This window comes from Marmota marmota, unplaced genomic scaffold, assembly GCF_001458135.2.
Source record: "Marmota marmota marmota unplaced genomic scaffold, marMar, whole genome shotgun sequence".
NCBI classification, from domain to species: Eukaryota; Metazoa; Chordata; class Mammalia; order Rodentia; family Sciuridae; genus Marmota; species Marmota marmota.
The window spans coordinates 14,356,476-14,380,760 of NW_026000051.1; the positions used below are offsets into that span (position 1 = coordinate 14,356,476).

Here is a 24,285-nt window from a genome sequence, read left to right on the forward strand (position 1 = left end):
CCATTCTTCTCATATCTGTAATTGCTCTGACAGCTGTTATTTTTCTTCTCTTTCTTCTTCATTTATTTATTTTCTTAAAAATCAGGAATTGGAGCAGCACAACCAAGCCCTGTCTACCCTGCCTACTCCCAGGGTGAATGGATAACAACAAAGAAGCAGTTGACACCAGGACACAATTGCAACCTGATTTCGCTACGCAAGCATTCCAAAGGAGCTTCCTCTGGAATGCCAGTGCTGTGACGTGGGACAAGAAAACAGTGTTGCTTTTTCCAATGTCAAATGCACATAAAGCCTTCTGGCAATCTCTGGGCCATCCTTCCTCTTCACTTCTGCTCCTATTCCATCAAACTACTGGTCCACAGACATCCATAGAAATATCTCAACATTACCATAATCGCTCTGTTTTTCTGATCACAGGAATAGGCATCTTTGCCTTGGTAATATGGTGTAATCTATTGGAGGACACTCATCATACCCTTCCCCATGATAATAATAATATCCATTTTCTCTCCAATGGGTAATGTTGCTTTTTTTTTTTAAACTTGACTTATTTGTCTAGTTCCTTATCCTAACTGAGGAGGACCTATCTCAATTCTGACCATTAATTCTGCTTGATAGTAAGTTTCTGTCGACTCAAGTTGATTCATGTATGTTTATTGACAAGGCGCAAGCTAGAAGATCTCAGTGAAGAATCCCACTTCTAACTTCCTGGAAGAAGTTTCTTAAAGTCTTTAAATATTGATTTCTCTAGCTGGAAAGTGGAGCTAATAATACTCAAAAATATTTTTTTGAAAAGATTAAATGAGATAGAATATTTAAAAGTGCTTAATCTAGTGTCTAATACATAGCCAGTACATTACAGAGACATTTGTATCATGTGTTGTATTGTACTTGAATAATAACATAAAGGATTTGTAATTGAGAGTCATCAAGTCTATCATTTTATAAGCAAAGTGTGCGTGGACCAGTTACACAGTTCCTTTGCACATAGTCTAAGAAATGGGGAAAGCATCTGTTTCCTGGGATCATTGGGGTATCATTACACTTAGAATGGTTTAATGCATTTTGGGTAATTCGTTCAAATATGCATTTGAAAACCCTTCTCAAAACCCTTTTAAAATCATGCTACACCAGGAAAAGTTAGGGTAATCACCACAATTTTCCATACAAAGTACTGCTTTCATTATTTACCTATTTATTTACCTACTTATTTGTTTGTTGATTTATTTCCTTATTTAACTTCATAAAAATCAGTCCCAGTCTCAAAAGGATATGGATGGGATCTGAAGGCAGCAGATTATTCTGTCTTTAACAATTTGCTGGAGATGTGGCACAGATGATGGTGGGTGGAATGGCAACTTTATGGTTGTGGGAAAGAATCCGAGTACCTCACGGAAGCAGCTTAGCACACTGCGAGCAGAAATGGTCTCTGTGGTATCAGCATTGGTCCTGAGCAGGCCCAGCCCTGTGTATTCAACTGCCCCCTTAGCAACTCCTTAGAAGTCTCTTGGGCATTCCAAACAATATACATCTAACACTGAACTGTTAATCTAGCCCAGTCCCTGACTAAATGCTAAATTAAAATCTATTTCTCCTTCTACTTCTGGAAATAATATTCTCTCATTCCAGATACTCAACCAGAAACTTGAGTCATTGAATAATCCTTTTTACTTAAGCCCTTTGCATTCAATGTACCATCAAGTCCTATTGATTCTACCTTGATAATGGACCTCCAACTCACTCACTTTTCTGAATAAGTAACTACAATTTCTGGTTTGGGCTTTAGGACTAACCTTGACTGGAACTCTCACACTTTCTCTGTCCTTTCTTTTTTTTTTTTTCTTTCTGTTTTTAAATTAAATTTAATTTTTTTATTCGCTACACTTGACATTACAATGATCTTGGCAATTCATACATTTGAATCATTGGGGTATAATTTCTCATTTTTCTAATTGTACAGATTGCAGAATCACACTGGTCATAGAGTCACCTATATACTACCAAGCATTCAGGGTGATATTATAAAAAAAGAGATATGATTGGCTTAGTGCTTCTATTTTGAAATGAATAAATCCAAACTCCTTACCACCCACTATCAACCCCTTCATACTATGGCCCCTGGTTATCCCTCTAACTCATCTTCCATTCTACTTTAATTTAAGGGGGCAGGGATTATATTCTATCTACTCCTCATGATAGAATTCCTCAGTTGGTTATTACCATGTTTATGTGTGCTTTTGTTCAGCTTCTCTCTCCTGGGAGAACTTAGGGTTCAGAATCACAGGGTCAGCACAGAGACTGACATGCAGTAGTCACCCCTTCTTAAATGAGCAAGAATGAATGATGAAGCAAAGGAGCGTGTTTATCAAGAGAGCCATGTGGCTATCACTTAACTTCCCTGGGCCTCAGTTTCCCCTAACTGTAGAAGAGAAACTGTAATGACCCAGCCGCTTTCAAGTCTGGTAGTGCATCTGACAGATCCATAGAAATTTAGAGGAGTGATTTTGGTGGTGTTAGCATACAATGGGGGTCTCTTGAAATCATAAAGTACCTGAAGACCGTCAACACTTCTATGGCTGTTACTGACCCTGGGGATCCATTGATTTTGCCAAACCCCTTTGCTTATCCTACCATACCCAGAACCTGTATTTCATTCTGAAAGGTACTTGGCCTAAGACTGATGTGAGGGAGTCAGGGGTGGGTGATGCCTGGCTTCCAAAAATAGACTGAGATCTTGCTCACTATGCTGGTCTGAGCTGGGAACAGTGGTATTCATCCTGGGCTTGGAGGAACAGCTCTCCCTACTGACACTTCCCAACAGCACCTCCGAATGCAGGTACAACCACGTGGGGCAGGCGTGGGAGAAGGCCTTGCTCAGGAAGGGGTCCAGCCCGGATTGCACATTTCTGCAATGTGTTCCTGGAAACCACGTTGGTCTGACAACGTCCAAACTTCCTCAAGCCTCCTCCTCCTCATCTGCTTAAATGCTCAAAAAACAAATGGAAAAAAAATTGTTCTGTCCTCTTTTATTTGTGTTTATTCTACTGCTTTTGGAAACAAGAAAAACTAGTTTTAACATTCATTTTCTCCATTTATCACGATAGCACCTTGATCTATACCAGTCATCACCATAATACCCATGTTAGTTTGCCAGGCACGCCTTTTGGTGGGGAAGTCAGACAAAGGAGATGTAAAACTTGGATCTAGTGTCTAGTACCTTTGGGACTTTAAATGAACACTTTATCTCCTTGAGTCTCAGTTTCCCCATTGAATAATCAAGCATGCTAATGCCTATATCTCATTGATAGGCTTAAATAAAATATATGATAGTTATTAGTAGTCACGATTTTAGGACTACTAGCTACAACTGACACTTGAACATGTGAAGGTGGTTAACACAATGACTATGTTTAGGCGGAATCCAGGTTGGTTTTTATTACCTATTTTATCTTCAGAACACGATCTGGTTCCCAGAACAGGGAATGCAGTAAAGTAGCATTTAACAAATATATCAATGCATAAATTGTGACTCAGAGTGACCTCTTCATAAACACTAGTTCCCTCTTGATTGCCTTTTCTACTCCAGATCCTAATTACATTGATGGACATGCAGGAGAGCCAACATTAAAATCCCTATGTAAGAGAGAGGAAAATGGGGAAGTGAAGAGATTAAAGACTATCTCAAGGATATTAACAGACAAATCACAGAAGAGGAAATGTGGATGCCGTGGAAATACTTGAAAAGATTCTCACTGAAGAGTATCTAACAAGCTGGGCTTGGTGGCACACCCCTATAATCCCAGTGGCTTGGGAGGCTGAGGCAGGAGGATGGCAAGTTCAAAGCCAGCCTCAGCAACTTAACAAGGCTCTAAGCAAATTAGCAAGACCCTGACTCAAAATAAAAAGGGCTGTGGATGTGGCTCAGTAGTTAAGTGCCCTTGGGTTCAAACCAAAAAACAGCAAGCAGTACCTAACAAGAATGGCAACGAGAAGCCCCTTTTATCCAACAAAGGGTCAAAGATAAAGTACGAATGCGCCAAGCAGTAAGCAGAACTTGCTGCAGACAGCTGGTGGAGGGTAAGCTAGTTTACCCTTAGAACGTCACAGGTTGTGTCCACTAAGTTGAAAAAGACCCATGGCTTATGGCCCAGCAATTCTGTCTCAGTGCCAGTCCTAGAGAAATGCTTCATGCATGTGCTCAGGGGGAGGCATGTACAAGAGTACTCAAAAAGCAGCATTTGTGCTGGAAGGAGAACAGAAAAGGAACAGAATATTATTTATTTCTATTCATAATAGAAAAAAGGATGTGTGAAATAACCTCAGTGCCCATCATTAGGAGTTTGGCTAAATAACTTGGAGCAGATTTGTTTTATGGAATATCATTAGGTAGCTAAAAAAGAAGTACGTGTAGGAACTGAAGTGGATGCATAAGCCAAATTACACCGTTTCCACCTCAAAGCTCTGCATTTGATCTGAGATGGAGCATGCACTTCTGTGTACTGTAATTTATTCGTTCATCCATCCATCCATTAATTTACTTATCAACGTTTACTGAGCACCCACTTGGTTCCAGCCACCTGCATTTTGGTAAATCTCTTCAATGATCAACTGTTACACGTCCTTCAGGTTGGTACAGACGTCACTCCCTCCAGGAAGCCTACCTTACCCACTCAGGCTGGGTTACGTACCCTCTCTGTGTTTTCTCCCAGCCCCCTTGTGCTCTTACACAATAGCAGTTTTCATGCTTCAGTATCTTCACCTGATACTCTGTCTACATCCCCTTTCCCCACTTTTAAACCATGCTCCTGAAGTCAAGGATGATGTCTGCATCGATTAGAGCTGCAGGCCTAGCCCAGAACCCACACTAGTATTATTGTTAAATGAAACAAGTATTACTGAACATGGTTACATTGGAGTTTCACTATTTGATGGATGAACGAGCAAATGAACACACACAAGAACAAAAAATGGAAGACTGGATAGCAAGCAGAAAGAGCTAGCAAAAAAAAAAATGGTGGGGGACTTAAAAAAGAGAATGAAGTGACTCATCCCAAGAGCCGGAGAAACAGCATGCATGAGCCACCTTGTCTTCCACTGACCCTGAGTTAGGATAAATGTTTCAAATCCTTTGAGGCTTAACATGGCATCGCATAGCAAATCTGACCAAATGGGATGTTATGCAATCACGTTTTCTTTTTGTCTGCCCCAGCTTCATTGTAAGAATCAATGAACCAGGCATGGTGGCACCCGCCTGCAATCCCAGTGGCTCAGATGGCTGAGACAGGGGGTTCATGAGTCCAAAGCCAATCTCAGCAATGTTGAGATGCTAAGCAACCCAGTGAGATCCTGTCTCTAAAATACAAACTAAGGCTGGGGATGTAGCTCAGTGGCCAAGTGCCCATGAGTTCAATCCCTGGTACCCTCCCCCAAAATAAAAATAAAAAATCAATGACAGCAAGGACCTTGATTCATCACTGTATCTCTAGTGGCTAGGAGGTAGCCAAGTTCAGGTAGGAAGTCAAAAAACCTGAAGAATAAACTCATTTTTTTTCTTAATTGATGATGGCCCTGAACATTTAGAATCCAGAGGAAGAAATTTGGATCTGATTTGTGAAATTTGGACTTAATGTGAGCTGCTATTAACTCTTTCTGATTTGATAAGAATGTCCATACATATCCTATGGCTATATTCTTTCCTCATGTCTATTCATTTTCTCTAGGAATTACATTGGGAATGCCAAGGAGGTAGAGTAAAATAGGTAGAGATTGTTCTGGAAGTTTAATAGAGCTAATGTGTGAGAGAAATTAATAGGTTAATACACTGGGGCACACAAGTCAGCCAGTTGGGAGAGATGACTTCTAAAAATATTTCTAACTCTAAATTAAGGATACTAAGAATAGAGAGGCACTAACAAAATAGGCAACACAAGCATATTTGTTTAAGCAGAGAATGAACAATTAAGAGCACTACCTTTGCAATTGATAGCTCTATATACAGACCCAGTTTTGCTGCTTGATAGTTGTGTAAACTCTACCTTTTCTGATTTTGCATTCCAGGTCCATTAAAAAAAATACTTACTGAGTGCCTACTTTGTGCCTAAAGTTGTTCTAGGTGCTTGGAATGCATCTAGACAAACAGGCAACAAGCCCAGTCCTCAAGGAGTTTAGATTCTAGTTCTAAGTCTAGACCTCGGTCCTCCCAAATCCAAGCCAACTTCTGACTCTGCATCTCTGTTTCTTCCATCAGAGCCTAATTGACCGCATGATGTTGCTTCCTATGGATACCTTCTCCCATAGAGTGTGAGCACCTTGAGAGGTTGGCACTACTGGGTCACCAATTCATCACACAGGACATGGGACAGACAAATGAATAATAGTGAGCTGCTATTAACTCTTTCTGATTTGATTTATACTTCATTTTCTTATTCTCTCTCCATCTACTCTCTATCCTCTATCTATCTATGACTTAGTTTTGTTTAGACTCTCACTTTTTGGAGAAATTTGCAGATTCCACACAGAGCCATGTAGCACAGTGCTTAAAGCATTTTGATAGCAACGTTAAAAAACAAAAGCTTCTCTGCTTTTTCCTTACAGCCAGGGACATAAAGACCTGGTTGTGTAACTTGTGTGACTAGAGCCCAAGGGTAAGTCATGGCAGCAAACTCTGGGCAGCTAACACTTTTAATCCTGCCTTCTACCTGCTCTATCTAGAACTTTGGCCATACTAGAAGCATTCCTCAGCTCTAAAAGTCTGCCTTCACATTACTTCAGGGGGGAGGTGGTACTGTGTAGTGATTAGGAGGGTGGAATTTGGAATTGGTCCTGGGGTTTTAACCTAGCTGTGCCATTACTAGATGCATGAGGTTAGACAAGTCACTTTGACCTTCAAATTTCTCACCTGCCTCATAAGAACTTATAAGACACTAACAGCAGAGTGCATTGTAAATGGTTGTCAGTATTATTGCTTTTGTGTACACACTACACATTTCAGAAAGGCATCCAGAGCCAGTGAGGGTCCCTTGGATGCTAATTTTCATGTACAATTCCTGTTGAATCCTTTTGATTACAAAAAAGTGTATGAGTTGCCTGTTACCTGAGATACTTTCTCTGATGTCTACCCACAGAAAAGAGCTCCATATATTCTCCCCTTATACTAGAGATGTGGAAAATGAGGCCCAAATAGGTGAAGCACCGGGTCTTGGTGTTGTATGGTGAGTCAGTGGAAGAGTTGGCACTAGTACCTTTTCTTTTGATAGTGTCAGTTCTTATTCACTGGAGGGGTTTTGGCTTAAGGGAGATGGAAGCATTCCACATTTCTTCCTTGTCCTGGCCAAAAGTAATCAGTCTACCAGAAACTTCCATGGGGTAAGCACAGAAGGCTCTCCCTTCATCAATGTCATACCTTGGAAAACTATCTCTAGTGTAGATAACAGAAAGAATAAATATTTTTGTTGAGAGAAAAAAATGAAGACAAAGGTCAAAGGGAATCATGTAATGGGTTGAGTCAGGGGAAAAAAAAGAAAGCCTTTTTTTTTTCTCTCTCCTCTTTTTCTCCAAAACAGTCTTTATATAGAACTTGTATAGAAGCCAATTTATTTGATACGGAAAAAATGTTAAAGCAGCAAAATACACATACACATATATGCACACACACAAAGAGGTATTTGTGGTGGGGTTCAGAACTAAAATTACCAAGAGATAAAGGAGATGAAGTGGAAGGTTGACTTGGAATGAAGTGATGTGTTTTCCTTTATTTTCAGACATTCAGAGAACATTAAGGTCAGAAAGCCCAGCCCAGGTCTCTAATAAAATTCTTGAGACTCAAGAAAGAAAAAGAAGAAGGTAAACTGGTATCTCAGTTCAGCCTTGTGCTTGTCAAATTTGAGGGTCTATAAAGGAGCATTTGGTGCATAAAGGGTTCATGAGCGTGTGGAGTTGAACATTGGTGGTTTCGGGAAGCAAAATGGCATAGGCGTTGGTTTTTCACCAAGGGACAAGGTCCTTAGCACTCCTGTTGAGTGCCTTCAAGAAAGGGACCTGACTCCCAGTTCCCTGTACAGACTCTGGCACGTAGAATGTTCTCAATATATACTTGTTAACTAAATGAGTAGTTTCGAGAGTGGAAGAAAATTTGGAGGTTACTGGACTGCAAGGTTTGTTCAGAGCAGTCACTATTAAAATTAACCAGCACTGGAATCACCTAGAGAAACCCTGCCCACAGAAATTCTGATTCATAGGCTGGACTGTGGCCTCAGAACCTGTCCTTTGGAAGTTTCCAAGTGATGTAGATGCAGCTGGTCTGAATCCAGACTTGGAGAACCTATTTTAGTGCAGGGGATCTGCAACTTGGTTGCACATTGTAATTGCCTGTTGAGATTTTAAAAGTCCTGAAGGTTGCACCTTACTCTTTCCAATAAAATCAATACCTGGGAGGAGGGCAAGAGGGATGGAGGCTGACACTCAGAAACTTTTAAAAGAGTCCAAGTTTTGGGGTTAGGCAACTGAGTGTGAGAATCACTTCTCCTTGTAGAGTTGAGGCATTTAAAGACCAGAAAGGGCAAGCCACTTACCTAAGATAGTAGAGCAAGTAAGTGACTTAGCTAAGAATAGAACTCAGGGTGCTTTTACTTCTGTTTAACTTCTACCATTCCACACTTATCAACCCATGTCAGCTCTCACAGACTCATAAATCAAGGCAAAAAATGAAAGCTGTGTATAAACTGAGGTTTTAAGACATCTATTACTTCTTTCCTCCATTGTTTTATAAAGAAATTTTAAGTGGATGCATATTTATAGAAATTTACCACTCCAGACAAGTGAGGAGATGGAAGAGACAGGGTTATGGAATATTTTCAAGGCAAGACGATCCTTTAAATTTTAAGTACATTCTTAAACACAGACCAAGTGCTCCCTCTGAGTTCTTCACCAGATGTTCTTCATCTCGGATTCAATGCATGGGTGAGGGTTTGCTTGAGATGTGCACATTAATTGCTGGCATGTAAAAGGAAGTGCTGGTAAAGTGTTTGAAAGTGGTTCTGTCTCTTAAAAAGATTAAAAGTTTCCTTCCAGAACTTGGTTTCCATTAATGATTGGCTGAGTAAATATTTTCAAGTAGACGGAGCAGAGATTATGTCTTATATCATCTTAGAACCAAATAAAGAGCCACAAAAGGCTTACAGAAACCATGGACTTGGACTTTTTCATCACACATAGGAGAAATTAAGGCTCAAACAGATTAACTGATTTATCTGACATTAGTAAGTGGACCAGCTGCGACTAGATGCAAAGCGTCTGAGTCCAGAGTTATGGTTCTTTCTAGTATTCAAAGCAGTCCCCATGTACATAGTGGGTATTTGATAAATGTTTGTTGATTGACAGCTTAGACCATTCTACCCACATAAGATGATTAAGGCTATATCATTTTTCAGACTAAAGGGGAAGTTGGAATCACATCTCTGATTCAACTTAAGCTGAGTACACTGGCTTAGGAGTTGGGATTGGATGCTTGTCTTGATCTCATTGCTTCCTAACCCCATGATCTTAGACAAATGACTTTACAACTCTAAGCCCCAGTTTTCTCCTTTGAAAAATGTGGTTGTAGAGAGGATGAAATGAGTAAAAGATGAAATGACCTTAGCCCATTTTCTGGGACACAAGGAAAATCACTAATAACTTCATCATAGGGTGGCCTTCCACATAAAGCCTAAATCCTGGATATGTTTGAAGAACTGGTTTTAAAAGTGACGATTAAAGACAAGCACTATCTCACATGAAATCATTGAGCATCCCCCCAGCCCTCAAAACAAACAAACAAACAAAAAACCCCAAAAAACATGGATCCTAGAGCTACAAAGACCCTTAAGAGGGCCAAACACCTGTTTTCCATCTCAGGAAATGAGACAGAAACAAGGACTGTGATGCAACATTCACCTTCCAGCAAAATATATATGAAAATACTCAGGAGTATGCCCAATTCCCACGCCAATCTGCTATAACTTCATCTCTTTTTCATTCACCAAAAAAGCAATCAGAATGCTTGAATCTGCTTCAACTTCATAGAAAATGGAAATCATTAACAAACTTAGGTTCTTCTACCTTCATTGTAATAAGTGAGTTTCTTACAGCTATTCACATCCAACCTTGTTCATTTACTGATGGGGAGGCTAAGTTTCATAGGTTAGGGTCAAACATCAGAGGTGTCACCAGATTTAAGCCTCTTGGTTCCTTGCTTATCACACTCTTGCTACTATATCAATCCTGCCTTGTTGAGATGATTCTATAATCCCCAGAAGTGATTAGAGCCTGAGGAACTTTCTCCTTCCACTCCAGGTCTTTCTGACGCTCTGAACATCCCTCTACCACCTATCCACTTGATCAACTTCCTATGGAGAAGGCATACTTACATGTCTTTGAATCTTCTATTGAGGTGTAGGAGAGATGCCACGTCGTCTTGGAGAGGAGGGTCTCGGACCACTTTATACTGCAGAGGCTTACACTCCAGGCAGAGTGGGCTGTCTGCAACCGAGGTCAACATGGCAGCATCGATCTCCAGATGTTCATCCAATGTGTAGATCTGGATGCCATACACCTCCTCGCCCACATCCTGGAGTCTGATGGTCAGTGGAATGTCACAGAAAACATTCTGAGGGCCCAGGGAGATGTTCGCTCCACTGACAGTCAACAATTTGATGTCATTGACAGCTCCACTAGAGTCCCAGTCAGTGGAGACAAAGGTCACCCAGATAGCCAGAGACTCAGGGACTACGGGGTACCGGAATTCCAGCTCGAGGTAGCAGCCTTGTGGCTCAGGGCAGGCTGGAGGGACTGTGTGTGGGTTGACAGCTGAATTTGGGCTCCAGGTGCGGACGCTGGACTTACAGGGCTGTTCCACATCTGGATGACCTATGGAGAAGATGGGAGGGAATGAGCTCCTCAGTCAAGACCTTCATTCTGGTCATTAGAATTTCCCACAGACCCCATAAGGGACTGGTCTGATGAGAATGTAGAAAAATGAGAGAGAATTCTAGTGTTGTGATTAATCTTTTGTATACATAGCACCCAGTTTCTCCCCACCCCTGGAAAACAGATCTCGGATGAATCACCAGACATTTGGTCAAACTGCATTCAAATAAGTGTCTTACTATTGAGTTGATGTCCAAGATTCTCTTCCTAATCTTTCATTTGACAACTTTGCTCCTTAGCATAAAAATCATGTATGTCCCATGAACATGTTTAATTTTTTGCAAGGATTCATTTATAAAGTGAGGAAACTAAGGCTCAGAAACGTGGAGTGAATGGACCAAGTTCATAAACTTGAAGTGTCAAGGTCAGCCTTAGAACCCAGCTTGACCTCATTCAGAAGTCCTTATAGTTCATTCTTTTTCATGATGGATGTGGAGTCACTAAAATAAGTGAGAATCCATGTGCTATTATAGCCTTTGTGACGTCCTGCTTGGACTGAAAGATACACCAGAAAACCCTGAGCAAAGAAGAGGTAAGCAAGGGTAGCATCCACCCCTTGGACTGGAGATCTGGGAGGAAATAGCCATGAAAAGCTGGAAAGCTCTGGAGCCACCTTATCTGTCTTCCTCCCTTTCCCTACGTGAGGTCATTCCAAACCACTGAGCTTCTCTGAGCTCTTTCCAGTCTGATTCAGGAAGGGGAGGGCTGGGATTCAGGAGGGGGAAGAGAGGGATTCTTCTACTCTTTCCCCAGGGAGATGATGCCTCATTCCCAACTGACCTCAGCCTGCCATGACTTCTGAATTTTTCTCTGCTGAAATCACATCTAGACCCTCAGAGAGCTCTTCCCTACACTACTGAGAAAAGTAACCAGGATGCAGCAATTGGCTCTAACTTGCTTATGGGAGCCTAGTTACAGAGCATCTGGTGAGGGTAGAATGGGGGACATTCAGGTTGTGCTATTAGCCATACTCCTTTTCATGTTCAGTATCAGTGGTTGGTGGCTATGGCGGTGAGGACACCGGACATTTCTAAAGCAAAAAGGAAAAAAAAAAGTGATCTTTGTTTGAAAACACCTTTTGGTAATGTCACAAGGTCCAGGTAGCAGGTATAGGAATCAGCACCAAATGAGTATTAGAAAGCCACGTGGGGTAGAAAAGCAACTCTCGAAAAAGCTGTAAATGCCTCCAACCTCTTTGGCTCTGCCAAGACAAGGAAGAAGAGAGAAGACACCAACCACGTGGAGATGGAAAAGAGGAGAAAAGGGAACAAGGGAAATGCACAGACTTTTGAAGATACAAGTCATCAAAACAAGAAGAGATGGCTATAAATATAAGATTCCCTCCAACCCTCCTTGACTAGGTTCATTCATTATTCACAACAACTGCTGGCTAGAAGCAACCTTTAGTTTAAATGAAAAGCACAAATAAAACTTCCTGCCCAGCTGAAGCTTTTCCCCTGTCTGCTCCCCAACCCACTGGATTTCTGACTCAGGTTTTGTGGATGGTGGGCCCATGTGTATTACTTGTTCATTCAGTAAACATTATCGAGGGCAAAACTTTACAGTATATGAAGCACATTCCTTAGTGATTAGTGAACTCATCTGATTGTCATCAAAGCCCTGAAGAATGGGTAACATTCCTGTCTGTTTTACAGGTCTATTTCACTCTATGCCACTGAGTCTTTGCTTAATAACATTGCAAACAGCAGATGCTCAATCAGTATTTGTTAAATGAAGAACATTCTACCTTGTGAACACAGAGTTAAAAAAAATAAAGTTACTGTGTGGATTAGAGCCTGCTGCCTGGAGGTGGGTGCCAGGTGAGTGTGCTCCACCCTCCATGGGCTTTCTCCCAGAATTGGCAAGGGATAAAATGATCTTTCTCCCTTCCTTGGAGAAAATGACTATCAGTGGTGGGAAGCCACAGGAGAGCAAAGATGACAAATCTGTTTGGCTCGTCCTTCCTCCCTGGTTTCTTGTTAATCAACAGGGACCAAATGCTTTCCAAAGGACAAGAAGGTGAGCCTGGTCATTATGCTCCAGTAAGTAAACAGAAGTAGCAGTCTTAGGGAAGCTTATCCGTGTCTGGTTATTAGAGACAGACCCTGAGTTGTAAAGAACAGCCACAAGGGTCATGAAGTCCAGCCCATCCCCAAAGCAGCAATCCCTGCCATAACACCAGGCTTCAGGAATCGAGCATCCTCTACGTGCAGGCACCGTGCCAAATGCATTACATGCCTCAGCTCCTTTCATGCTGGCAGTAAGTCTATGACGCAGGTTTTATGAAACTCTTTTTACAGAAGAGGAAACTGAGACTCAGATGGTTAAGTAATCCCTGGTGGGGAGTAGAATATTATGTGATACTGTTGGTCCAGGCAGCATGCCAGGCTTTGAAGCAATGAAAGTTGGGTTAAAATGTCAACTATGCAGCTTCTCATTGTTACCTACTGTACTGTTACCTACCTCACCGGGTTGCTGTAAAATGCAAATGGAACGAGATCACTAATAAATGCTCACCAATATATTAAGCTTGGTCCTGAAAAGGAAGGAAGAACTAATGAGGAAAATCTTGGTGGGAGGAGGAATTCTAAGCAAAGAGAAGAGTGGAGAGAGAGGGAGAGCTAAGGTGACCCTGGTTTGCAGAGTGATGGGAGAAGAGCAAATGCTGAGGCTGGAAAGATGCGTTAGGAAGCGTCTTGTATGTCACATTAAGGAAAGTGAGTGTCAAAGGAGACCGATGAAGAGGTACTGGGAAATTTAAGCAGAGGAACGTTAGATTTGCTTTTAGAAAATTCACTACTTGGAGAATGTTAAGGTTTACATGTAAGGTGTCCCCAAAGACATGAAAGAAAATTTAGAGATGAAATGATTGGGTTATAAGAGGCTTAACATAACCGGACATTAATCCCCCGATAGGGATTAACTTGGTAGTAATGGTAGGCAGGTAGGGGCCCTGGGGGTATGTCTTTGGGGTTTATATTTTGTCTTGGTGGGGAGAACTCTCTTTCTCTTTGATTCCTGGTGCAATGCCCTAATTTGCTTTCCTACACTCTACACTTCCACTATGATGTCCTGCCTCACCTCAGGCCCCAAGGAATGGAGTCCACTGCCTATGGACTGAGACCTCTGAAACCTCCTTGAGCCCCCAAATAAACTTTTCCTCCTTTAACTGTTCTTGACATGTCTTTTGGTCATAGCAGCAGAAAAGCTGACTAAAACAGAGACACAGGTACTATGTACCCCTCCAACCATCTATCCATCTTAGCATTCAAAGAATAATTATTGAGTGCCAGGCCTGTGTCCAGAGAAAGGCTAGCCCCCGGGGGAACAGGGTTCTAGACTCTGTCTTCATGAAGCTTCCAGTCTGGCAAGGTTTGGAGACTCCTGCATTAATATACAGGATACAACTAAGGCTGGGGCAAAGACAGCATCAGAGATGACAAGTCAGAGTTGCTAAGGAGGAAAATAGACAGGGCTGGGAGATTGATTGGGTGTGTTTTTGAGGCAGGGAGAGGGGCCAAGAAAAAGGAACCAATAGTAGAAGAAAGAAAGGAGGGAATACTCTGGAAAACAGTATGAAGATTCCTCAGAAACCTTGGAATGGAACTACCCTTTGACCCAGTTATCCCACTCCTTGGATTATATCCAGAGGAGTTAATCAGCCTACTATAGTGACTCACCCACATCAATATTCACATCAACTAAGCTATGGAACCTACTCAAGTGCCCTTCAACAGATGAAATGGATAAAGAAAACATACCCAATGGAATATTACTCAGCCATAAAGAAGAATGAAGTTATGGTATTTGCTGCTAAATGGATGGGACTGGAGGCTATCATGCTAAGTGAAATAAGCCAATCCTAAAAAATCCTTTGTCTCTCTGATATGACAAAGCTAACTCTCAATAGGTGGGGGTTGGGGGAAGGATGAGTGGAGGTTCTCTGGATTGGACGGGGAGATGGGGGAAAGAAAGGGGGGATGGGAACAAGAAAGTCAGTAGAATGAATTGGTCATAATTTTACTATGTTCATATATGAACACATGACCAGTGTGACTCCACATCATGTACAATCACAAGAATGGAAAGTTATACTCCATGTATGTATGATATGTCAAAATACATTCTAGTGCCATATATAACTAAAAAGAACAAATTAAAAAAAAGTAGGGAAGGAAGAAAGAAAGGGAAAAAGGAGAGTAGAGCAAAGGAGGGAAAAGCGGGGAAGAAAGAGAAGTCCAAAGTCCTCATTATTAATAATGTATGTGGTAACGAAATGTACATATGGTAACTAAATGAAAGGTTCCATGTTGATATAAACTGATAGAGTGAGGTCACAGATGTGTGCAGAGATGTATTTATACATATTATGCTGATCTGCATTTACATCATGATGCTCTGTATAGACACCTACGCTGTGTCTATCTGTATGTACACTGGAACTGGAGACATGAATATTGTCATAAAAACTTGGTGCCGGGGCTTTTTCTAGATGTATAGATGAGCACCCTGAAATAGTCTGGCCAGAACAATGAAGAAAGCACCCACACAAACAAGAAAAAATGGAAACAATTAGTGCCATGTGTCAGTCTCTCATGGTAAACCCAACACTTGGAATGCACAAGTAATCTTAAATGGGATTTGCACCTGCCAGATCCAGCTACCTAATTCCAGGCTGTACGTGTATCATGGGAAATACCTCAGGAAGTATCCCTCTGTGAGACCGTTCCTGCTCAAGAAAATAGGAGTGCATCCACTTTCTGTGAACAAAAGGAGGAAGTCTGTGACCATCTACCTTCTTTGAAATTAGGTTAATGGAGCACAATAGACATCCAACAAATAGCTGTTTGGATGTAGAACCTTCTGTCTTCTTAGTGTGAAATTAAAAAAGACGTTACAGCTCTACTATTAGAGCTGGGAAAGACATTATAATCCCACTGTCCATTCTATGGGCAAGAGTTGTGAAGGGACTCACTCGGGTCCTGGATCATGTTGATGGAGGGGCTGGGACCAAGGTGTGGTCCTCCTCATCCCCTGCCCTCCAACTGTACTTTTTTATTCCCAACCCACAGATACGTCTGGCATCACTTATGAATCTGGGAGTTTTCTGTTAGTTTGGGAAGTCCAAAAACTTAAACACACAAAGATAAATAGGATGAAAATGAGTTGAGAAAGAAATTGCAGAGTTTGGCTCATGGAAAAGTTTATTTCTTCAAGGATATTAAAAGAGTCTGAGCCAAACGGATCACAGAGCCTGTAATAGGATGCTCTAAAAAAAGAACGGTGTCTTTCCCTGGCCGGCATGTGCTAAATTTACATAGGAGGAAAACCCAGAGTGTCTGGGTTTCCTTGGAGGCCCGAGTCAGCTCAGGAAACCAGGGGATTCTGCGCTTGCAGTGGAACCCCGTATCGCAGGTCACAGGTTAAGAGGGTCGGGGACAAACTGACAGTTGGTTTGGATGGAGGTGTGAGGAGATGTCTGGAAATCGTGTCACTCAAACAAGAAGCAGAACAAGCCAACATGATGCTAGCCAGAGAAGCATCAGGGAGATCCTTGCTGATTCCACCTCCCGAATCTCTCTCTACTCCTTCAACTCCTCTCCATTCTTACTTCCACAAACCTCACCCGGGGTACCACCTTTCCAAGCCTGGACCCAGGTACAGCCACTCATCATTCCCTGTCTTCCTGGACTTTCCACCCTGCATCGTTTCCCTGCAGAACTGCTTAAGCAATCTTTATAACATGCACACCTCACCATAAACACAACCCAGACCAAAGCATGTGGTGTCTGGTCACTGCCCTCAGGGTGAATTCAAACCCATCCTCACCCGGTCATTTTCCACCTCACCTATGGAACCTCTCCTGGCCCCATCAAGCTCTCATGCTTTACACCCATTTAAACTTGTACAGAATTTCACAGGCTCTCCTATGTAGTCCATCTCTATTGGTAGCTACCATATTATAAATAAGAAGCAAGAATTTTAAAACTCATCATTACAAATGTGCCTTCTCTTGGTCAGCCATCAGAGCACTAAGAACATCATATATTATGCATCCAGTGGAAAACCCCACTGTGTTCTCTGAAGAGAATGAAAGTGAAACAGGCAAATGGTATCATAGTGACATCATGAAAACAATTCTGACTTTGAGGATACCATGAAATCCCTTCCAGAAAGCCTCTGGGTCAAGTTTAGAAAACTGCTGCTCTAAACATATTAGAGTTCTCCCCATTCTCAAATGCACTTCGTGACATTTCATGGGGAGCCTATGTCTCCTACCTACTGGTCCCCAACTCTTCACAACTAATGACATAGTTCTCTTTACACTGAACGGTCATGGCCCACTTGCTCATCTGACTGCCCTCTACTCAGCACAGAACCCAGCCCCATCCTGAGTCTGTCTCAGTTGAGAATAGGTTTATTCTATGAAAGTATGTAAAATATTGCCAGTTATCAGGGACACACACAGCTTCCGCTGTGACATCTCAGAGTGCATTGGGTAGGGGTGAAAAAATTCCAACCAAAAATTTAAGGAAGAACTTTCTAAAACAAATGAAGCTATATAACAGGGTACCGGGGAGCCTCAGTGAGGAAGTACATAGAGGGGATTCCTGCACTGGGTGGGGACCGGAGCTGGATGACCCCAGGCATCCCTTCCAACTCTGACAGCGTGTGATTCTGCGAGGCTGAGCCGAGGGTTTCTCCCAGACATCCCTCTTGCTTTACATTCCAGATGGATTTGTTTAGAGTTCCCGAGTTCAACTCTCATTTTTATTTTAAGCTACTTTAGAAAATAAAGTACAGTGCCATCATTTTTAAACTTTACTTTCCTCTCTGATCTCTCTTCTCGCTTTAGTCTATCTCTGGCTTTCCCTTTTCAACCTTCTTTCTAAAAATACAGAGGATAGCAGAGAAGTTCTCACTGGTGCTCAATGAGGAGACAGATTCTGCTTCCTCTGATGAACTGGTGTAATAGTGTCCCCACCCAGTGACTGTTGGCATGAGCTGACCTGCACAACAGCAAGAATTACTGGGTGGGGTCAGGCTCCATATGCAAGTCTCTGAGGGACAGGAATGGGGAGACAGAGAAGGGGAGGAAGGCACAGGGTCTCTGCCACCCTGGCCTCAGGGTCAAGTGACAGATGGCACTTGGCAAAGGTGTTCTCTTAGTTACTGTAGAGAACAGAGCAGCTGTTTTCTATATAAAGTGATTATTCTGTAAGAGGGCACAGTTGTTGGCCCTTTGGAAGGCCTGAGAGACAACCCCAAGCAGGGTAGAGTCTGATGGTGGGTGCAGCCCAGAACAGCGGCTATGGCGGGGAGAGCTTTCCTTAAGCTTCTTGTAGGTAAATGGATCTCCAAAAAGAGGTACAAGGAAGACATTAAAAGGAATATATGTGACACATGTGAGAATTCCCTGGAAGTCTCAGAAATAAGAAAAATCAAAGATTATTGACACCTCGAAGACCTCAAATAGGTGCATCGACTAAGGTGACCTTGTTTGTACCCACAGACAGCTGAAGTCTGCAGGCTACATAAACACCTTTGCATACGGCATCTTTATCAGGTATGTGGCCTCTTGGTGCCTCATTTCCTCACTGGTGTCATGAAAATAACATACCTAGGACAACGTAAGTGCTCCAGATATTTGTTGAATGAGTGACTGCGTGAATACTGGCCTTTCAAGGTGATCTTAAGATCAAACGAGATGGTATAGGGGAAAGACCATAATAAATCACTGAATGCCATATAGGAAAGACTTGTTTTTCGCACACCTCCTCGTCAATGCGTATCCAGAAAACTGGCTTACCTTCGGCTTCCCGAGGGCTCCAGTGTCCTGATGGGCCACAGGGCATTGGAGAGGAGGCGTTGAAGGCATACTGCACCAGGATCCTCCCTTCCAGGCAAAGGTCACATGCTGATCCCAATTCTCTAGGAGGCCAAGGAAAGAGGGGAAATGCACAGACTTAGGAACAGTTGGATGAGCAACTGATGGGACTAGACCAAAGCAACAGGGCAGAAGACACACATTTTATCTCTCTCTCTCTCTCTCTCTCTCTCTCTCTCTCTCTCTCACACACACACACACACACACACACACACACACTTCTCCCAACGTATGCTAAGGTTCAAAAAAATGACTGTAAGTGAAATTTCTCCCTTTGCCTAGGACCTCATATGGGCCAAAGTGGCTTCTGTCCGGATGGTGCATATGCTTTTCTCATTTGAAGCAGCACAAAACAACAAGCCAGAGGCCCATCATCTGCAGTAATTTTAATTTCATCTGGCTGAGAATTTGCCATGTGGTTGTGAGAAAATCTGTTGCCTCATCTTGTCCTCAAAAGTGACTCTTTTAACAATATTCAGCAGGTATCTACTATGTGCCAGGTGCAATCCTGTGTCATAGGCATTAAATATGAATAAGGCATGGATCCCTCATCTGAAGCTAAGTGATCTGGATGAGATGATGCCCGGGGAACCTTCCAGCCCTGACATTCTGGGGATGGATGAGTCACTCCTTAACTTAACAGTCAAAAACAGTTTCTTAACTATGCCATCTAATTCATTTTAGCAGCTTTCCAGGGGAAGAGCCAATCCCTCAATGGGACCAGCCCCAGAAGTGGAATATTATGGTGGCTTCCCCTACTGTCTTGTGTATCTGGATTCAATCTCCCTTTGGCCATAACAGCCCTCTGGGATCCTACTTGCTCTCTAAATTTCTCTGCAGAGAAATTTAGAAGACAGTTGTGGGGAAGGCAAAAGGATGAGTCTTTTCCTGCCGTATGATTGTGGATCCCAAACCCTACATAACTGAGTGAACTCTAAGAGGAATTAGAAACTGAATCTAGAGATACTCAGCCTAACTCTTCATTTCTTAAAATGCAATATCCTGCTGTCTATCAACCTAAAAGGAATCTCTGTGCTTCGGCTACCTGAAAGGACACAATGAAGAGCCAGATCATTAAGTGTTAGGGCTCTCCCATCTCAGGGAAACTCCCTGTGCCTCCAGGCTCCAGTGGTAAGGAAGACATGCATGTGAGCATCACAGTCTGACTGTGGCCAGATCGTCCCCAAACCTCAATCTCAATGGGCCATGCTTACTTCATTGGGTAAGTCCAGCCCCCAATAACCCATACTATGGCATCCAACACCCCAGAGAACTGTTCTTCCCATCACTCTGGCCTTGTTTCTCTCTGCTGATAGGCTCTGGTGAGCTGCCACATTGAGTCATGTTGTCCTCTCCCCCAATCCTTGCTTCTGTCACCTCATCCTTCAAGGTTCTCCTTGGATATCATTTCTTATATGAAGACAAATGAATTTCTCTCAGTAGTCTATGAGGTTCTTAAGGACACAGTCCATATTTTATGATTCTCTGTTTCTCCCAGGGCCAAGGATAACTTATTTCATAGTGTTGACCATCATATCTAGTTAATGGATAGATGGATGAATAAATATCAGTCACTCAGATGCACGGCTAATATTTATGGCTAACCTAATCCAGACCTTCAAATTGCATGTTCTGCATTCTCAGGCGTATAATTGCAAGTGCCAAACTATACAACAGGTAGAAATTTTGCAAGCAGAATAATATTCAATGATAGGAGAACAATGAAAAAAAAAAACTATGGTTAATCTGTTGAATGGAAGGCAAGAAGTTATTATGAAAGCATTTATAAAAATTATGCAATTTTATGCAAAATGTGTAAACTATAATATTAAGATGAAAAAGTCATATTCAAAGCTGAACTTGCAAATGTCTCAACACTATTCAAATAATCTATATGACAAAATATTATTGTTAGTTGCTTCTGAATGGTGGAACTTATAGTGATTGATTTCCTCCCTTGTGCTTATTCTTCTTGGTTTTTGAAATTTTCTATACGTTTTAAATGCATGTAAGTTATTCTCATAAGAGCAATAATAGTAATTATATAAATGTACTTGTTGGGAATGAATTAGGGGTGGAGAGAGAAACTTGTTCAGCATTGTTAATGAGGGCAATTTCCTTAGACTGACTGTAATCCATGCACAGCAACTCTTGAGTCACATGACTAGCTTTAGGGTGACAATGAGACTACAAATGTCCTGGAATGGGTTCAGGAACCATTGACCTTAATGGTCACAGGGATTTTCTTTCTATTTCCTTTAGATGTTTTTCTTTACATGATACACACAAAATCACTTGAATTTCATTAAATTCTCAACATATCCCAGGTCCCTAAGAAATGCTCAGATGAGTGAACAAACCATCAACAGACCAAGAGCAAATGGGTGACGTCCTACACATCCTGGGAGTGCATGTGCTTCCTACCTTTGACATTTATTTGATTTTCATGGGCATCTGTGTCTACACCCAAACACACACTGAAGTCATATACCCACAGGATGCTAATGCTGAGAGAGATCATCTTTCTTACCCAGGTTCTGTGAGACTCAAAGCTTAAAGCTTTAAATCTGTGCTGTTCAATACGGCAGCTACCAGACACTTGCTGCTACTTAAACTTAGGCCAATTAATAGTAAATATAAAAATTCTGTTTTTCAATCACACTAGTTGTAGTTCAAGTGCTCTTTTGCCACAGCTGGATAGTGGTTACCAACTTGGACAGTGTGGACACAGAAGATTTCCATGACCACATAAAGCCCTATTAGAGAGTGCTTCTCTAAGACATTCTTTATATAAAATGAATTAACTTGTCTCCATTACAACTAGAATTATACTGATTATGTCCTATCTTCGAGATAAGTGAAAAAAAATAGTTACTCAAATTGTTTTCTGTGTTCTGAGATATGGAAGAGAAAACTTGGTTGGGAAAGGCTAGAACCCTTTGGGCTTACAGATGAGAAGAACACTGAGGCTGAAGAGGCAGAGGGAATGGACGGGTTTAATATTAAGGTCTCTTGGTTCTGAGGCCAGTATTTTCTCCAATACACCATAGCCAATTGTTCAAATAACTGAAACCACCCAGTCAACACATGTTTGCAAGGCAGATAAAAATAAAGGAGCTAGAAAAACCAGGGGTGGCCTTGAATTATTTATTCAGTTGCCCATGTGTGAGGACACAGGCTGTGGGAGGATTTGAATATGTTTTTTTTAAGGGAAACCCTTGTATTCTCTTAGACCACAGATGTGAGAACAGCAGGAGGACTTGAGCATGGCCGGGGGTGAGACGTTGGCATTGATGGATGACGTGGAAAACACCAGAGGTTTTGCAGGGAAAGGGGATTTTCGAGTAGCTAAACAGCTTCAGAAAACATTGCACAAGATGGAAGCTAAAATTGCCTGAGTGTAGAGTCTATGTGCTTGTCCTATCGCAGATGTCATCTTGTTGAATTTCCCACAAAAGCCGGGTGATGTGGGCACAGTGAGCACCTTTATTTTGGAAGAAGACACAGAGGATCAGAGTAGTGAGATGGCTTACCCAACGTCCAGTCAGCCGGGAGTAACAAAACCGAGAAGGGAAAATGGATGACTTGACATCAAAGCTTGAACACTCTGTACTAAGCCAATTTGCAGGAATGTAAACTCCAAGTGTATGGGAGAGTGATATACTTAAAATGTAGTTCTGTTTCAGCAATTTATTGAACTTGGGGACCAAGTTCCATTAGCTATAGACGACGGTTCATGTAGCTGTTAACCCTAATTAGATACGTTTCAAAAGTGTCAGTTTTAATTTAACCTATGATAACTCCATTATGAAATCTTAGACGGCACAGAATAGCTATTGTATGAGCTTCCAGTACCAACTGACTATAGGTTATTAAAAACATATTGATTGAAGCTGAGGGCACTATGTAATAGAGACATATCTCATTACACAACAATTAACCCTCCAATAGGCTTCCAACAATCAGATGGTATTTATTTAATGGACAATAACTGCTTTATGAAATACAAATTGAATACATACACAGGAAGCTGCATTTACAAAACTTCCATTTTTAAGTAGAATCGAGGCCAAGGACGGAGCAAAAGCCCGAAACTTCTCATCACCACAGAAAAAATAAATAAGTCTACGGGCTGCTGGAAAGCCTCCTCTGAAGTGTCACATGAGGTTTCCCAAACCCAGTGCTGAGCTCCCAGTGAGAGCAGCTGGGGCAGAAGAGAGGGAGTTTCTACAGAGAGCCCAGGGAGTACGTCTCCTTCCACATGGATCGCACTCATCCAGCTGCCCAAGAAGGCTGAGATTCAGGGACTGATGGAAATGTGGAAAATCGGAGCCTGAATTTTACATGGTGCCATGATATATCATGATCTTAAATTTTTAAAAATTCTGTTTATAACTGACATTGAGAATTTGTGAGGTACAATGTGATGTTTTGATACAAGTTTACTATACGGAGTGATTAAACCAGGCTAATTAACAAACCCACTCCCTTTCATACTATGCATTTTGTGCCAAAAAAAATTTGATCTAACTTTTTAGCAATTTTAGAAAATACGATGCACTTTTGGGTAGTAGGATCACCATTTTTGCAATAAGATCAGGAAAGCTTATTTCTCCTGTCTAACTACTATTGGGTACCCTTTGATCAACATCTTCCCTTCCTCAGGAACCCTCCTCCTCAGCCTCTGTGAGGCATCATTCTGCTCTCCACTTCTATGAGTTTAACTTTTAAAAATTCCACATCTAATTGAGATCGGGTGGCATTGGTCTTTCTGTATCTGGCTTATTTCAATTAGCATAATGTGTTCCAGATTCATCCATGTTGTCACAAATGACAGGATTTCCCCTCTTTTAAGGCTGAATAGTATTCTCTTGTGTATACACACCACATCCACAAAATCTTTATCCATTCATCTGATGGAGGATTCTTAACTGGTTTCCACAGCTCAGCCATAATGAACAATGCTACAACGAACCATGAGAGTGTGGATAATTCTTCTGCATACTGATTTCCATCTCTGTGGATAAATACCCAGAAAAGGGATTGCAGGATCATAAGGTGTCTCTATTTTTAGTTTTCTGAGGAGCCCCCATACTGTTTTCCACAATGGCTGTATTTATTTACATTCCCACCAATAGCCTCGGAATGTTCCCTTTCTTCCACGTCTTCTCCAACCCTTGTTACCTTTTGTCTTCTTGATAATAACCATCCTAACAGTGAGAGAAAATATTGTAGCTTTTCTATGCATTTCACTGATAATTAGTGACCTTGAATGTGTTTTCATTTACCTTTTGGCTATCTCTATGTCTTCTTTTGAGAAGGGTCTACTGAGGTCCTTTGTTTAATATATTTTTGTACGCACATGAGCACTCATAGAGAATCTTGAAGATGGGAGCTGTTTGTCACCCCTTTGTGGCTCATTTGCAGGAAGGTAC

General features: G+C 41.7%; 1 protein-coding gene across 1 annotated transcript in view; it reads right to left on the reverse strand.

Moving 5' to 3' along the window:
• The window catches only part of Pappa (pappalysin 1), a 237,008-nt gene that overhangs the window by 146,218 nt on the left and 66,505 nt on the right, over positions 1–24,285 (reverse strand). Inside the window, exons 6-7 of the mRNA XM_048813215.1 lie at positions 18,773–18,894; positions 10,404–10,902 (exon numbers count right to left, since the gene is read on the reverse strand). Of these exons, the coding sequence (XP_048669172.1) occupies positions 10,404–10,902; positions 18,773–18,894 (621 nt within the window). The remainder of the gene's footprint in view (positions 1–10,403; positions 10,903–18,772; positions 18,895–24,285) is intronic.